The sequence below is a fragment of the Nerophis ophidion genome, linkage group LG07 (assembly GCF_033978795.1).
Source record: "Nerophis ophidion isolate RoL-2023_Sa linkage group LG07, RoL_Noph_v1.0, whole genome shotgun sequence".
In the NCBI taxonomy this organism is placed as follows: Eukaryota; Metazoa; Chordata; class Actinopteri; order Syngnathiformes; family Syngnathidae; genus Nerophis; species Nerophis ophidion.
This window is the reverse complement of record NC_084617.1, coordinates 62,898,655-62,916,142: the sequence shown is the minus strand read 5'-3', so window position 1 is coordinate 62,916,142 and position 17,488 is coordinate 62,898,655. Positions and strand designations below refer to the sequence as shown.

General features: G+C 40.3%; 1 protein-coding gene across 3 annotated transcripts in view; it reads left to right on the top strand.

The window, feature by feature from the left end:
- The window catches only part of slc7a4 (solute carrier family 7 member 4), a 29,124-nt gene extending 15,359 nt beyond the window's left edge, over positions 1–13,765 (top strand). For 2 of the 3 annotated variants that reach the window (XM_061906833.1, XM_061906832.1), the window contains exons 3-5: positions 87–793; positions 2,338–2,446; positions 10,408–13,765. In XM_061906833.1, the coding sequence (XP_061762817.1) occupies positions 87–793; positions 2,338–2,446; positions 10,408–10,625 (1,034 nt within the window). In that variant the 3' untranslated portion in view covers positions 10,626–13,765. The remainder of the gene's footprint in view (positions 1–86; positions 794–2,337; positions 2,447–10,407) is intronic. The other variant, XM_061906834.1, reaches the window with a different exon arrangement.
- The last annotated feature ends 3,723 nt before the right edge of the window (positions 13,766–17,488 follow it).

The window sequence follows — 17,488 nt, the reverse complement described above, 5'->3', positions numbered from 1 at the left end:
GCCTTTGATGGTTGTGGTCTTTAGAGGTTTCGCTATATACATATCCTGAGTTCATGTTTGCTAATGGCTCTCTGTTCCCCCTCTAGCCATGAACACTGTGCTGCTGTGCAATCTCTTCTCCCTGCCTCGGATTGTGTATGCAATGGCAGAAGATGGACTGTTTTTCAAAATCTTTGCACGGGTCAATCCCACCACCAAAGTCCCCGTCAATGCTATTCTAGTTTTTGGAGTCCTCATGGCCACAATGGCTCTCATTTTCGATCTGGAGGCCTTGGTTCAGTTCTTGTCCATTGGGACCCTGCTGGCCTACACCTTCGTGGCAGCGAGCGTCATAGTTCTTCGCTTCCAACCAGAGAAAAGCAGCTCCAAAGGGACTTCATCCACGTCTCCAAACACTAATGCTGAACCTTCTCCCGCCCCCTCGGAATGTCAGAACATATCAGAGGACAGTGGTGAGCTGAAACAGTACGAGTCCTTCTCAGACAAGCTCCAGTTGGTGGAGAGGCAGAAGACAAGGGAGCGCAGAGGGGCGGGCCAGCTGAGGGCCTACTGGGAACCTTACCTCGGCAGGCTGCTTGGTAACCATGAGCCCGGCGAGGTGGTGGCCCTGTGTGTGCTCGGTCTGATCGTGAGCTCGGTGTCGCTATGTGTTGTGGTGGTATTCGGACTCACGCAGATGCAGCTGCCACTCTGGAGCTTTGCCACATTGGTGGTGATTTTCAGCCTGGCCTATGTTACTTGCATGGCACTCATATGGGTCCATGAGCCTCAGACTAACACCAAAACATTCCAGGTAAGATCCAATTATAATGTAGTTTGAAAAATAAAAGTAGTAGTGCATACAAAATAACAGGATATTAGTCCCGCCTTGTACCTACTGCATGACAGCATCACCATTTCAGAAGACTTCTTAGAAAAGTTTCTATTGTCTATTGGAGTTAGTGTCTATCCAGCTATACAAATATTTAGGCATAGTTAGTCAGATAAAATGTCCAAAGTCATAATATAAAGTTTTGTTGTATGTTTATGTTCTATGGTCCATTCCAAAGGTATTTGATGATGTTCAAGAAGAACTTTACTTTTTTTTTTTCCTGTCAATCACAATCCCTATGTGAGACAAGAATTCATGTTTTGCTCTTTTTTTATGCATCTATTTCTCCTTTAAAGCGCTCTAAAAAAAAACATCCATCAACGTTGTATATACTGTATTTGCTGTAAGTATATGGAATGTTACAGGCTCATTCATAAAAACATGTAATATTTATGTATTTTGGTCATTTTAAGCATTATGGTGGCTAATTCATTTCACAGAGTATCACAATGTTTGCTATTTCCTTCAACAACAGCTACTTATCATGGCAGACTTTATGAGAGCCAATGGTTGGGATAAAATGATGATCTAGAATCTTTTCTTTACAGCATTAATATAAGGAGGATACATACGAGTTTTAGATGCTGAGTGATAAGCAGATCCAACTAGTCTACACTAAAACACTTAACATCAAGTAGCAGAAAAAAAAATACTTAACCGTATAATGTTCGCTCTCGCTGGAATATTTAAATCTTTCAGCACACGACTTGTTTGCCCATTTAGATGATGAATTAACCATAATTCATACTTCTTAAAAAAAGGTGGGACAGAACAAACAAATTATCTCATCTTCAGGTCTGAATTTAATTTTAAAGTTAACCAACTCCTCGGCTTATGGCAACAAACTTCTACTCTACAAGTGACAGGTATGATTCATAAACTAAAATGAACTTTGGCCAACTGAGAGACAATGCAGAAGCTCACCAGCAGAGTATGTCATTAGATGCATAAACTATAGTTACCTCTCTGTGATGAAGGCGCCGCCAAAAGTACTTCATTGATGTTAGCTCTTATAACAACAATGTTAAAGTTAAAGTACCAATGATTGTCACACGCACTAGGTGTGGTGAAATTTGTCATCTGCATTTGACCCATCCTCTTGATCACCCCCCCCTCTCAACTCTCAACCTACTGATCTCAGGGCAGAGACTTAAACCTCTATGCCACTGAGTAGGTTGCTAATATTATGTCAATACGCAGGTCACGGCATGTAAATGGAGTATTGTTGGTGGTTTTAAGAGACTTTCATGGTAGGAATAGATAACTCCCATTTGCTACATTGTTAGCTGTCTAGTACGAGCTATATGTTACAATTTATAATGCATAAAAAAGAAGAAAACGTGTTCTTGTCTTACATAGGGACTGTGAATAATAGGTAACATTTAAAAAAAGAACAGTTCTCTTCTGATTTTATCATCATTAGTTGGATAGAAGTGATAGATAATTTAATTGTATTGTTTTTGCAGGTACCAGTGGTTCCATTGACACCAGGAGCCAGTATCCTCATTAATGTATTCCTTATGATGAAGCTCAGCCCTCTAACCTGGATTAGGTTCACTGTCTGGATTGTCATAGGTAAGAGGGTCCCCTTTGTTTTTATTTGACTTCTGTTCAACACTAAAACACTGAATATTGAGTGTCTTGCTCTGAAGAAGCACTTCTGTAATTGTGGTTTGCTGAAAAAGGACACAAATAATTGTGTCATAATTGAGGAATGACCAAATACAGTACAACACAGGTACTTTTGTATTTGTAATGCATTCCGAAAAGTCAGACGAGGACGGAATCGTACAAAAACTGAAGCTATTTTTCTATTGAAAAATAATTAAAATCTGATCATTCCATTACAGACACACAGTTGTACTTTCAAAAAAACACAGTTAAACCTCTGGGGAAATTTTATTTAAATAATATTCAAAGCAAACAGGATTGAAAAGTCAAAACATTTGGGACTATTTGTTTTTATTAAGGCAGCACGGTGGTAGAGGGGTTAGTGCGTCTGCCTCACAATACGAAGGTCCTGAGTAGTCCTGGGTTCAATCCCGGGCTCAGGATCTTTCTGTGTGGAGTTTGCATGTTCTCCCCGTGACTGCGTGGGTTCCCTCCGGGTACTCCGGCTTCCTCCGACCTCCAAAGACATGCACCTGAGGATAGGTTGATTGGCAACACTAAAAATTGGCCCAAAGTGTGTGAATGTGAGTGTGAATGTTGTCTGTCTATCTGTGTTGGCCCTGCGATGAGGTGGCAACTTGTCCAGGGTGTACCCCGCTTTCCGCCCGATTGTAACTGAGATAGGCACCAGCGACCCCAAAGGGAATAAGCGGTAAAAAATGGATGGATGGATGGATGTTTTTATTAAAATTAATTTGCTCAAAGAACTCAAACATCAGTCGTCAACAAGATTATCAAACATAAAATGTTTTTTTTATTTATTATTTGGACACTTTTGAAGGCCTTTGATCAGATAAATTTAAATGAGTAAAATAACCAATTTTGTGCAAATTTACATTAATTGAAAACTGATCATTTGATCAAAAGGCCTTCAAAAGACTAAAATTATGACTAAAATAAATAAAAACATGACATGTTTGGTATTTTTGTGTAGGACTGAAGTTTATTGAAAGATTTCTGCAAATAAGTAAAAAAATATATATATCCAAACTGTGTTTATGGCCTTTTTAAAAATAAAAGACTCTCATGTCCTGTTTGGCTTTGATGTTTTGTGAAGTAACTGATAGTATGTCGTAGACCTATGAAAGAATTGGTCGTTGAAATTTAAAACATTTACATAAAAAAACAATCGTGGGAAAATTACCCATAGTGAATCAACACAACAAAATTAGGGCCAAAATACAACACAAATTTACATGATGGACAAATAAGTCAGCCTTTGTCCCTGAGGGGCAAAGGGGCTATTTGCAACCTTTACGCTCCAGAGTGTTGTCAGCATTATATCCCGCCCTCCTCCGGCTTTTAGGATTTTTTGTGTGTGTTTTGCCAATGATAGCAATTTAGCTACTAATTTTAGTTATCATTAAATCAATCAATCAATCAATGTTTACTTATATAGCCCTAAATCACTAGTGTCTCAAAGGGCTGCACAAACCACCACGACATCCTCGGTAGGCCCACATAAGGGCAAGGAAAACTCACACCCAGTGGGACATTGGTGACAATAATGACCCAGTGGGACGTCGGTGACAATGATGACTATGAGAACCTTAGAGAGGAGGAAAGCAATGGATGTCGAGCGGATCTAACATGATACTGTGAAAGTTCAATCCACAATGGATACAACACAGTCGCGAGAGTCCAGTCCAAAGAGGATCCAAGACACAGCAGCGAGAGTCCCGTTCACAGCGGAGCCAGCAGGAAACCATCCCAAGCGTAGGCGGACCAGCAGCGCAGAGATGTCCCCAGCCGATACACAGGCAAGCAGTACATGGCCACCGGATCGGACCGGACCCCCTCCACACGGGAGAGTGGGACATAGAAGAAAAAGAAAAGAAACGGCAGATCAACTGGTCTAAAAAGGGAGTCTATTTAAAGGCTAGAGTATACAAATGAGTTTTAAGGTGAGACTTAAATGCTTCTACTGAGGTGGCATCGCGAACTGTTACCGGGAGGGTATTCCAGAGTACTGGAGCCCGAACGGAAAATGCTCTATAGCCCGCAGACTTTTTTTGGGCTTTGGGAATCACTAATAAGCCGGAATCCTTTGAACGCAGATTTCTTGCCGGGAGATATGGTACAATACAATCGGCAAGATAAGATGGAGCTAGACCGTGTAGTATTTTATACGTAAGTAGTAAAACCTTAAAGTCACATGTTAAGTGCACAGGAAGCCAGTGCAGGTGAGCCAGTACAGGCGTAATGTGATCAAACTTTCTTGTTCTTGTCAAAAGTCTAGCAGCCGCATTTTGTACCAACTGTAATCTTTTAATGCTAGACATGGGGAGACCCGAAAATAATACGTTACAGTAGTCGAGGCGAGACGTAACAAACGCATGGATAATGATCTCAGCGTCTTTAGTGGACAGAATGGAGCGAATTTTAGCGATGTTACGGAGATGAAAGAAGGCCGTTTTAGTAACGCTTTTAATGTGTGCCTCAAAGGAGAGAGTTGGGTCGAAGATAATACCCAGATTCTTTACCATGTCGCCTTGTTTAATTGTTTGGTTGTCAAATGTTAGAGTTGTATTATTAAATAGAGTTCGGTGTCTAGCAGGACCGATAATCAGTATTTCCGTTTTTTTGGCGTTGAGTTGCAAAAAGTTAGCGGACATCCATTGTTTAATTTCATTAAGACACGCCTCCAGCTGACTACAATCCGGCGTGTTGGTCAGCTTTAGGGGCATGTAGAGTTGGGTGTCATCAGCATAACAGTGAAAGCTAACACCGTATTTGCGTATGATGTCACCTAGCGGCAGCATGTAGATGCTGAAGAGTGCAGGGCCAAGGACCGAACCCTGGGGAACTCCACACGTTACCTTAACGTAGTCCGAGGTCACATTGTTATGGGAGACACACTGCATCCTATCAGTAAGATAAGAGTTAAACCAAGACAGGGCTAAGTCTGACATACCAATTCGTGTTTTGATACGTTCTAATAAAATATTATGATCGACGGTATCGAAAGCAGCGCTAAGATCGAGGAGCAGCAACATAGATGACGCATCAGAATCCATCGTTAGCAATAGATCATTAGTCATTTTTGCGAGGGCTGTCTCCATCGAGTGATTTGCCCTGAAACCGGATTGAAAGGTTTCACATAGATTGTTAGACGCTAAGTGTTCATTTAACTGCTCCGCAACAATTTTTTCAAGGATTTTTGAAATAAAGGGAAGGTGAGACACCGGTCGGTAATTTACCATGAGGTCAGGATCGAGGTTAGGTCTTTTAAGAAGAGGATGAATAACCGCTTTTTTGAATGCTAGGGGAACAGTGCCCGAGGAGAGTGATAAGTTTATAATATTTAGCACTGATGGACCTAATAATACAAAGAGTTCCTTGATCAGTTTCCCAGGAAGAGGGTCAAGTAAACATGTTGTCTGTTTTATTCCATTTACACGTTGTAACAATTCCTCTAATGTTATTTCCTCAAAACGAGAGAAACTATTTTGGAGGGCAGTATCCACCGTATATACAATCGTGTCAGTGTTAATAGAACTCCGTTGTAGCTGGGACGCATTGTCTTTAATCTCCTTTCTAATGACTTCAATTTTCTTACTAAAGAATTGCATAAAGTCATCAGCTGAGTGGGTTAAGCTACTGGAAGGAGTCCCTTGTTGGGTTAGCGATGCTACCGTACTAAACAAAAATTTAGGATCGTTTTTATTACGGTGGATGAGATTTGAGTAATATTTAGCTTTAGCTAAGGTAAGCACGCGTTTATAAGTTATTAAACCATCACTCCATGCTTGATGGTGCACCTCAAGTTTAGTCGTGCGCCATTTGCGTTCCAGCTTTCTTCATAATAATTTCTGAGCTCTAGTTTCTTCTGTAAACCACGGGGTGCGCTTTTTTGGAGCCTTTTTTAACTTTGGCGGTGCTATGTTATCAATGGTTTCGCGCAGGGCGTCGTTAAAGTTGTTAGAGAGGTTATCAATAGAGCCCACATACTTTGGGAATGGTGCCATTACCGAGGGCAGTAGGTCAGCAAGAGTTGTCGTTGTGGCTGTATTAATGTTGCGGCTGCTATAGCAGTTATTATTATTATTAGTTTGACGAACATGCGTCTGAACCTCGAATTTTATAAGGTAATGATCGGACAATACTTTAGTATACGGGAGTATCGTAACTTTGGAAACGGTGATGCCCCTGACAAGCACTAGGTCTATCGTATTACCGTTGCGATGCGTGGGTTCATTTATTATTTGTGTGAGACCACAGCTATCAATTACAGTCTGGAGCGCTACGCACGGTGGGTCCGATGGGGTATTCATATGGATATTAAAGTCCCCCATTATGATTATATTATCGGCGTGTGTCACTAGATCAGCAACGAACTCTGAGAATTCATTAATAAAGTCCGAATAGGGCCCTGGGGGGCGGTAGATAACAGCCAGGTGTAGAGGCAGCGGTGTGACAGACCTCATAGTAAGCACCTCAAACGATTTATATTTATTATTTATGTTAGGACTAAGGTTAAAGTTTTCGTTGTATATTAGTGCGACCCCCCCACCCCTTTTGAGCGGACGGGCAATATGCGCATGTGTAAAGTTAGGAGGACATGCCTCATTTAGCGCAAAAAAGTTGTTTGGTTTAAGCCAGGTTTCGCTGAGACCGATGACGTTAAGATTGTTGTCTCTGATAATATCATTAACTAACAACGTTTTGGGAGACAATGATCTTATGTTTAAAAAACCTATATTATAGGTAGTGGGCTGTTTTAGGGAGTTTTTGATCAAATTATCCGTAGTAGCAATATTAATAATGTTGTGTTTATTATGCCCAGTGCATTTAGTATAGTTACGACCATATCTAGGAATTGATACGACAGGAATTTTCCGATTGTTTGATGGTTGCTTTGATAAACTGCATGCATCATGGTTAGCCACCTCAGTAACGGGGATTTTCCGATTGTTTGTTTGTTGCTTTGATAAACTGCACGCATCATGGTTAGCCACCTCAGTAACGGGGATTTTCCGATTGTTTGTTTGTTGCTTTGATAAACTGCACGCATCATAGTTAGCCACCTCAGTAAAACACATGTCCAACTCTGAAACACTCAAAGCAGAAAAAACTTGTTCTAATTTAACTGACTCCTTACCCAGACCAGTAGTCTCGCATTTTCCATCTAAATCCGTCTTCGGGATGGAGGAAAGTGGTGTTCTGTGGGGATTAGCCTTCTGCTTTGTTTTTAGCCCCGCTCGGCATCCGCGTTTCCGATCACACTGCTGGCGTCTGCTCCGTAGACGGCCCCCGCTGCTACTACTAAATGTATATTCTATCATAACAACGTGACCGTAAATTGTTAGTTGCTTCTCTTGGACGGCTTATGTGTGTGTGAACTGTGTTTACGTCTTGACAAGCAAGCGGTGAGTGACAAGGCTGAATGCCACACTAATTCCTTTGGCTGATGAGCAAATGTTATTATATACAATTAGTAATAGTGAAAAATATGACATTTAAAAAATATTTTTATGTTCTGTTAAAGAACTATATCTGGGATGGACAAACTACGACCCGGGAGCAACATTCAGCCCGTTGATCTTTTTAATCTGGCCCGCCAAATATTAGACAAAAATTAAGCAAAGATCTGTTTTGAAAACTGCCACAACAAAACTGATCCTAGACTTCAGCGCATTGGCAAAAAAGGTTGATCAACAACTTTGCTCCCACTGAAAGACAATGTAAGTGTTAACTCTGTAATACCATTTTTATGTTTCTTTGAGCTGCTGATATGATATTGTTGAAAATAGATGTAAATCCCATGTTTGGGATGTCTATTCTCAACAGATATATGCTTTGAAATGCAGCATGTGTTCGCTCGGTCCGTCTGTCAAATTTCAGAAGCCAACGTGGCCTCTGAGACAAAAAGTTTGCCCACCCTTGCACTAATGGTATACCATAAGCTAGCCTTGAAAGATGTTACTTTAAGCAATAGAAGGTAATTACAGTTTTAGAAGCAGAAACTATGGAAAATTTGTATAAATGATTAATAAAAAATGTGTATAAATGATTAATAAAATGGATAAACAAACATTTAACATAATTTAGGGCGATAATCGGAAAAGGAGGATGGTAGAAGAGAGCCCCGCGGACATTACCTTTGTACTTTGCAACAAGTTCTTTCTTGAATTTAAGTGTTTCGAACCTTCTTTTTCAAAGTGCTGAGATTCGCAACTTTCTTTGGCCCAAATGTGTTTTTTTTGCAGTGGTACTCAATAAAAAAAATGCACACAGACTAAGTTACCAACTTGTGGGATTCTTTGTTTGGGAACAAACGGACTGCAGTGGAACTTCAACTTACAAGTGCCCCACCTTAAAAAAAAATTCAGATTCAAGCTGTTTTTAGGACAATATACTATACAGTATACGACAAAACTATATTTGCGTATTTAATAGGGGTGTAACGGTACACAAAAATTTCGGTTCGGTACGTACTTCGGTTTAGAGGTCAAGGTTCGGTTCATTTTCGGTACAGTAAAAAAAAAAAAAAAAAATACATTTTTTTTCGTTATTTATTTACCAAATTTATAAACAATGGTCAACATACATATACACACAGGGTCCATTGCCAGGGTTGATGTGGTCAACGTATATAATATAAAAACTAAATGAGATAAGGTTCAGAATGGTTTCTTAACAAAACCTTTCTACATATAAAGGGCTTTTTTTGATTGATTGAGACTTTTATTAGTATTTTGCACAGTACATATTCCGTACAATTGACCACTAAATGGTTACACCCCAATAAGTTTTTCAACTTGTTTAAGTCGGTGTCCACGTTAATCAACATTAAACTGCCTCAAGTTGTTGCTCAGATTAAATAAAATGACAAAACTTTTCGTCTACATATAAAACGTGCAACATTAAACAATTTCAAGTCAACTCAGCCTAATATTAACTTTTCTTCCCCCCCTCCCCCGCCCACCCTCCCCCCTTGCCTGGCTAACTTGCCAACAAGAGGATACATGGGCTCATTGTTCTCCCACCATAAAAGTGGGTCAAAATCTAGTTTTTAATGCAATATGGACTTCAATCTGCTGCTATAAAAACATTTGTTATTGCTTTAGCCCTGGCTGACTCACCGAGGAGAGGCTGCTTGAATGCGGTGGTGACTCTTCAAATGAGTTAGCATGTGTTATGAGAGTAGCGTATGTGTTTGTGTGGCCCTTTCATATGTGACAGCATGTGAGGTGAGTGCCGTCAGTGAGTGTGTGGGCGAGCGAGGTGAGGGATCGTAGCTTGAGTGCGGGGAGTGGCTTGTGTTTTGTTGGATTGGCTGTGTGCAAGACCTCAATAAAGCCACGATTTGCAACTAATCGCCGGACTCTTCATTTACCCTGGAGTCCGGAGCTGTGGAGACCCACTGCCGGGTAGAGTGAAGGGTGTTGCCCCCAAGAATACATCAGCCCTGGAGGAGTGTCTCCCCTGCGCTCCTCGACTACGGTCTGGGAGCCGGAAACAGGAAAGGTGCAGCACATGTTTGACGTGTTGTCACAAGCAGCTGCTGAACAATGTCGGCAAACCTCTGTCCTCCATTGTTGTATCGTGCAGCCAAAGTGTTCCCAAAAGGGAGATCTTAACGAGGCAGGAGGGTCTTCCAGCTCTGGCTTTTACATGTTGTCCTAGCTTGGTCACTGCTAGCATGTGTACTCGTTCGGTACACCTCCGAACCGAACCGAAACCCCTGTACCGAAACGGTTCAATACAAATACACGTACCGTTACACCACTAGTATATCTGATTATTGACGGCTTTGCAGGAACTCCACATTATTTTTTGCAGCGGTTAACTTAAACCTACACACGTGACATGTAACGTTCTTTGACTTCAATCCAAATGGTCATGTTTTCACGCCTTGGCAGGTCTCTTTGTTTATTTCAGCTATGGGATTTGGCACAGCAAAGAGGGCATGAGAGAGCTGCAGCCCAAAGACATGGCTGCCCGCTATGTCGTGCTCCCCAGCGGCAGCCTCGTAGAGACCGTGGAGTCCGTCCAGCCCGATGGACAAGTGGACACCTCAGCGCCTCACATGAACCCTTCAGCCGCCACAACGACTGAGGAGTATCCCGTAAGAAGATGATGTGTGAGCAATCATGAAGGTTCTAACTGCCTGCTGTGTACTGTACTACACTTCTCGCTTGTTTATACACATTGTAAGTCACACCTCTGCCGCTTTCCGTACACATCGCTCTGCAAGTTTAAGCACACCCTTCGAATAAGACGTGCATCCTCTGTCTTGTTGTGAAGCTTATTTGTATATCTTGTAATACTCAAAGCAGAGTGCTTTCTCACAAATCTCCTTTCGTCAGATATATTTCAAAATCAAGGTTGTAGGTTAAATGCTCTATGGTGCTTTTTCTGTGACAACCTCTTCTTAAAGCTCTGCTAGGTTTTGACACAATTTTATATAAAGTTGGGAAATTTAACATCAAGCCAAAAATCCTGAGTATAATCAGCATTTATGTGATTAGTTTGTCTCATTTCATTTAACTAAGCCTCAGGAGGAATTCAAATAATGTGCATCACTTTGCACAATTATCTTAGTGGTACATTCCAACTGTGCTGGACTGAGTGAGTTCTCACCAATTATTTCATATGCTAAACTGTGTGTTTATACAATATTTATCTTATTATAATTGATTTTTTTTTATTCCTGCTATTATCTTGTTTTTTCAGTTGTGTGTTCCTGCCACAGTAGATTTTTGTGTGCGTTCACTGTTCACCCATGGGTGACGTTTCCCACCGACGATCCCCTAAAAAACAGCAACACGTCAATGCTTAATCCCCCAAATCTCATCCCATGACCCTGATCTCCTTTGTGTCACAATTAATTGTTTTTCTTCATGCACTGTTAAACAGCACACATTTCTCTTGTCACTAACATCATCATAGATATAAAAGCACAGCAGCTCATCTATGGTGGCCATAAAAATATTACAAACTATAAAAACACTTTTATACATTGCATCAAACAACTTTATTTTCAGAAAACAAAATACCATACATTGCTTATCGCAGTCCTCTCACACCACATTTGAGCTTCAAATATTGCACTTTTACCAGATTGCAAATTTTTTCTTTTACCCTAAATAAGTTTTCTCAATCACTTAATGTTATGCCTCCCCTCCCCCAGAAGAAAATATATCACACCCCCTCACTCTACACCAGTGGTTCTCAACCTTTTTTTCAGTGATGTACCCCCTGTGAACATGTTTTTGATTCAAGTAACCCCTAATCAGAGCAAAGCATTTTTGGTTGAAAAAAAGAGATAAAGGAAAAAAAATACAGCACTATGTCATCAGTTTCTGATATATTAAATTTCATAACAGTGCAAACTATTGCTCATGTGTAGTGGTCTTTCGGAACTATTTGGGAAAAAAAGATATCAAAATAACTTCAAAATTGCTGAAAAATAAACAAGTGATTCAATTATAAATACAATTTCTACACATAGAAGTAATCATCAACTTAAAGTGCCCTCTTTGGGGATTGTAATAGAGATCCATCTGGATTCATTAACTTAATTCTAAACATTTCTTCACAAAAAAATAAATCTTTAACATCAATATTTATGGAACATGTCCACAAAAAAATCTAGCTGTCAACACTGAATACTGCATTGTTGTATTTTTTTTCAGTTTATGAACTTAAATTCATATTTTGTTGAAGTATTATTCAATAAATATATTTATAAGGATTTTTGAATTGTTGCTATTTTTAGAATATTGTTAAAAAATCTCACATACCCCTTGGCATCCCTTCAACTACCCCCAGGGGTACGCATACCCCCATTTGAGAACCACTGCTCTACACAATTATAAATAGAATAATTTATCTACAAAATTGTTATAAGTACACCTCTACATAACATTGTATCCTCATGAAAATTATAGAAAAATAAATAGATGTACACCAATTTACAAAAAAGATCAATTTAATTAATATATATTTTTTTGTCTGCAACATAAAAGATATAAAGTGTGTCAATGTGCCCAAAGCTAAAATAAAATATATAAATATATATTAAAAAAATTGGACTGTATTGAACCATTTGATGCTGAAAAAAACATTTCAAAAACTCAATAAATTCAAATTCATCAGCAGCATTACCCCAAGAGCACAATTTAACCTGCAAATCAAAAAATAATAAAATAATTTGTGCTAACTTTTCTCATGAAAATGATGAAGTCAGGATTAATGGTTACAATGAGCACGTTTTTAGAGCACAGCTTGGGGTTTGAAGCATGATCCTGAAAAAGCCCGGGGTCACTCACCCCCTACCTAACTATTTTAGACGAAATGCCCAAGTTAAGCATTTCGAGCATAAGATGGCTAAATGAACTATACATTATACATTACCATGAATTGATTAACATGAGTTGTTTAACGTCGATCCCGATTTAAACAAGTTGAAAAACTTATTTGAGTGTTACCATTTAGTGGTCAATTATACGGAATATGTACTGTACTGTGCAATCTACTAATAAAAGTTTCAATCAATACATATAAATACTACAGTGATATTGGCCACTAATCCGCCCTCATAATGTTGAAAAATGTATTTAGAACATGCTAGGCTATGAAAATATTTGATTTATGAATATTGATTTCCACTTCGCGGAAATGACTTTTATCGCCGTCATGTCCAGAACCAATTGACATCGATAAATGACGTCCTTCTGTGTTTTGCAATTCCCAGCCACCATATTAATTAGCGTTTTATTGTCATTCATCAGAAAGGATTTAGCACAAATAAACTGACATTACATGTTGGCAGGGGCATGCATACATTCTGACTTCTGCTACAGATAATAAACATTCCCACACTTGTGCATGTTAAACAAGTTCAAACATGTATATTTTCGTTTCTTGTCTGCTTATAAAACCAATGGCCTTAAACATGTAAATCAAGGAATCGTTTTTCTCCACAATAGATTGCACTCTGCAGCGAGCATGTTACATTTCATTATCACAATGTGTAAACCAAATACAAACAGAATGTAAAAGGTTTAGTTTTGGAGGGAGGACCCGAATAATTTGCACACTATTTTAAAATATGTTTTTTATGCTTGCACCAAAAAGCACAGACATTATTATTATTATCATGACAGTCCTTCTTTCCAGTTGTTGTTGCTCCTGCACATTATAGTCTCCATCTTTCAGGTGTGTCTGTATGAGAGTGCTGTGTCCTAAATGTAAAATAAATGTTTTGAAGCATTGTTTCGTAAAAATCTTCTTGAATAATATCCATATATATATATATATAAATATATATATATATCCGTTTCGGTTCGGTTCGGAGGTGTACCGAACGAGTTTCCACACGGACAAGAATTTACCGTGAATTGATTTACGTGGACCCCGACTTAAACAAGTACAAAAACTTATTCGGGTGTTACCATTTCGTGGTCAATTGTACATAATATGTACTGTACTGTGCAATCTACTAATAAAAGTTTCAATCAATCAATCAAACATATTAAGTAGCGTACCGCACGTTGTGTAAATAATGCACACACCAAGGCACAACACACAGTATGCTAGCAGTGACCGGGCTACGATTGTCTGACCACACCTCCTTTTTTCAGCGGATATATCCTCTTTTGCGGGGCTGTCCGGGTGGAGTTTCTTAAATGCCTCAAATGTCCGACATTTTAAGTTAGGGTTGCGTGTATTTTCAATGTACGTTCAGGGTTAAGAAGGGGTTAAAAACAAAACAAATTGTGAACGCAGCAGCATTCGTGAAGGAGGGTCAGAGACAGAGAGAGCGAGAGTTATGATAAACGCGCATGCGTCGCCTGGCTATGCTTTTTACCCATAGATTTATCAGATTTTATTTTTTATTATCTATAGCAGGGGTGTCAAAAATGTGCCCCGGAGGCCATTTGCGGCCCACAGCTAATGTTTTAAAGGCCCACGGCACATTCTAAAAATACTATTAAAATAAACAATAATATAACAAAAGTGACATAAAAAAGCTTACAGGCTAAGTGTAATTTAGAAAAAGTTGCAATGTTGACTAATAAAACAAAGCTGTTTTTTTTCTTTCTAACTGTCATTGCTCAAAACAAAATATTGAATCAAAATCAACGTTATTATGAATTATTGACCTATCCAAGGTTCTGATTACTTCACATCAAATATTCCACTAAGAAAAATATTTTTGGTGGAAGATTTTGCAAATTTGGTAATTAAATAACCCCAAAAAATATATTTTGTTGTTTTCTTACTGTACCGAAAATGAACCGAATTGTGACCTCTGAACTGAGGTACGTACCGAACCAAAATTTTTGTGTATCGTTACACCCCTAATATAACATCAGGTACTTCAATGTCTTGTCAGATTTTTTTTTTTAATTTCAAGACATGAATAATAACTTTAATATGCAGTATTACCTGTCGGCAGTGTGGATAGTTTGAGACATTAAGCGGTAATCAACGTATTAATCACAGACACGTGGTGACGGAAGAATTACCTTAACTTTATTTTCATGCTTGAGTTGTGTTAATGTCAGGGATTTAAATCTTAGCTGTTTTTTTAAACAACAAAAAACAAAACATTACCGACAATGATATGTAAGTTTAATTTATATGAGGGAGTGCTTATCATCACTCAGAGGTATATAAATCCCAGCGGTTGCCTTGGAAACTTCCATCCAGCCATCCATTTCCTACCGCTTGTCCCTTTTGGGGTTGGGGGGGGTGCTGCAGCCTATTTCAACTGCATTTGGATTGAAGATGGCGTACACCCTGGACAAGTCGCCACCTCATTGCAGGGCCAACACAGATAGACAGACAACATTAACACACTAGGGCCAATTTTAGTGTTGCCAATCAACCTATCCCCAGGTGCATGTTTTTGGAAGTGGGAGTAAGCCGGAGTACCCGGAGGGAACCCACGCAGTCACGGGGAGAACATGCAATCTCCACACAGAAAGATCCCAAGCCCGGGATCCAACCCAGGACTACTCAGGACTTTCGTATTGTGAGGCATCGGGCTGCCACCGTGGAAACTTAAAAATGGTAAATGGGTTATGCTTATATAGCGCTTTTCTACCTTTAAGGTACTCATATCGCTTTGACACTATTTCCACATTCACCCATACTGCCATGCAAGACCCTAACCAAGACCCATCAGGTGCAAGGGCGAAGGGTCTCGCTCAAGGATACAACGGACGTGGCAAGGATGGCAGAAACCTGGGGATCGAACCAGGTACCTTCAAGTTGCTGGCACGGCTTCTCTACCAACTGAGCCACGCCGTCCCCGAAACTTGTTTACTATGCTCTTTTTATTTAAAAGCCTACTGAAACCCACTACTACCGACCACGCAGTCTGATAGTTTATATATCAATGATGAGATCTTAACATTGCAACACATGCCAATACGGCCGGTTTAGTTCACTAAATTGCAATTTTAAATTTCGCACGGAATAATCATGCTAAAACGCCGCGGTTTGATGACGCGTGCGCGTGTCGTCACGCATTGTAGAGGACATTTTGGTCCAGCCCCGTTCAAAGCTATAAGTCGTCTCTTTTTTATTTGCATAATTCCACATTATTATGGACATTTGTGTTGCTGAATCTTTTGCAATTTGTTCAATTAATAATGGAGACGTCAAAGAAGAAAGATGTAGGTGGGAAGCGGTGTATTGCGGCCGCCTTTAGCAACACAAACACAGCCGGTGTTTCCTTGTTTACATTCCCACAAGATGACGGTGAAGCTTTACTATGGAACAGAGCGGTCAAGCGAACATGGTTCCCTACCACATGTCAACCGGCAGGTTTCGGTGAGAAAATGGTGGTAATAAGTCGGCTCTTACCGTAGACATAAGCGGAAAGCTTGCGTCGTTCCTCCTGCACCTGTCAAAGAGGCAGCTGCGCACTCTTTTGCCTCCTCCCACCGGCTGCCCCCGACCGTCGGATGCTTCCACCGTGGAGAAGGGAAAAAAATAATAATCTCAGCCCTGCCCCACTGGCTGTCTTCGCCTCGTTGAGAAACGTGGCTTCCCTCTGAGATACTGGCGGTGGCCACACCCCTCCGACTTTCAGGTTGTACAGGTACGACCATATAATCTCACTAAAACACTAGTAACACAATAAGCAGATAAGGGATTTTCCAGAATTATCCTAGTAGATATTTCAAATAACATCTGAATCGCTCTGCCGTGTAGGTTTTTTTTTTCTAGTCCTTCACTCTCACTTTCCTCATCCACGAATCTTTCATCCTCGCTTAAATTAATGGGGAAATCGTCGCTTTCTCGGTCCGAATCGCTCTCGCTGCTGGTGGCCATGATTGTAAACAATGTGGGGATGTGAGTAGCTCCACAGCCCGTGACGTCACGCGCACATAGTCTGCTACTTCCGGTACAGGCAAGGCTTTTTAGTGATTCCCAAAGCCCAAAAAAAGTCTGCGGGCTATAGAGCGTTTTCCGTTCCGGCTCCAGTACTCTGGAATGCCCTCCCGGTAAAAGTTCGAGATGCCACCTCAGTAGAAGCATTTAAGTCTCACCTTAAAACTCATTTGTATTCTCTAGCCTTTAAATAGACTCCCTTTTTAGACCAGTTGATCTGCCGTTTCTTTTCTTTTTCTTCTATGTCCCACTCTCCCTTGTGGAGGGGGTCCGGTCCAATCCGGTGGCCATGTACTGCTTACCTGTGTATCGGCTGGGGACATCTCTGCGCTGCTGATCCGCCTCCGCTTGGGATGGTTTCCTGCTGGCTCCGCTGTGAACGGGACTCTCGCTGCTGTGTTGGATCCGCTTTGGACTGGACTCTCGCGACTGTGTTGGATCCATTATGGATTGAACTTTCACAGTATCATGTTAGACCCGCTCGACATCCATTGCTTTCCTCCTCTCCAAGGTTCTCATAGTCATCATTGTCACCGACGTCCCACTGGGTGTGAGTTTTCCTTGCCCTTATGTGGGCCTACCGAGGATGTC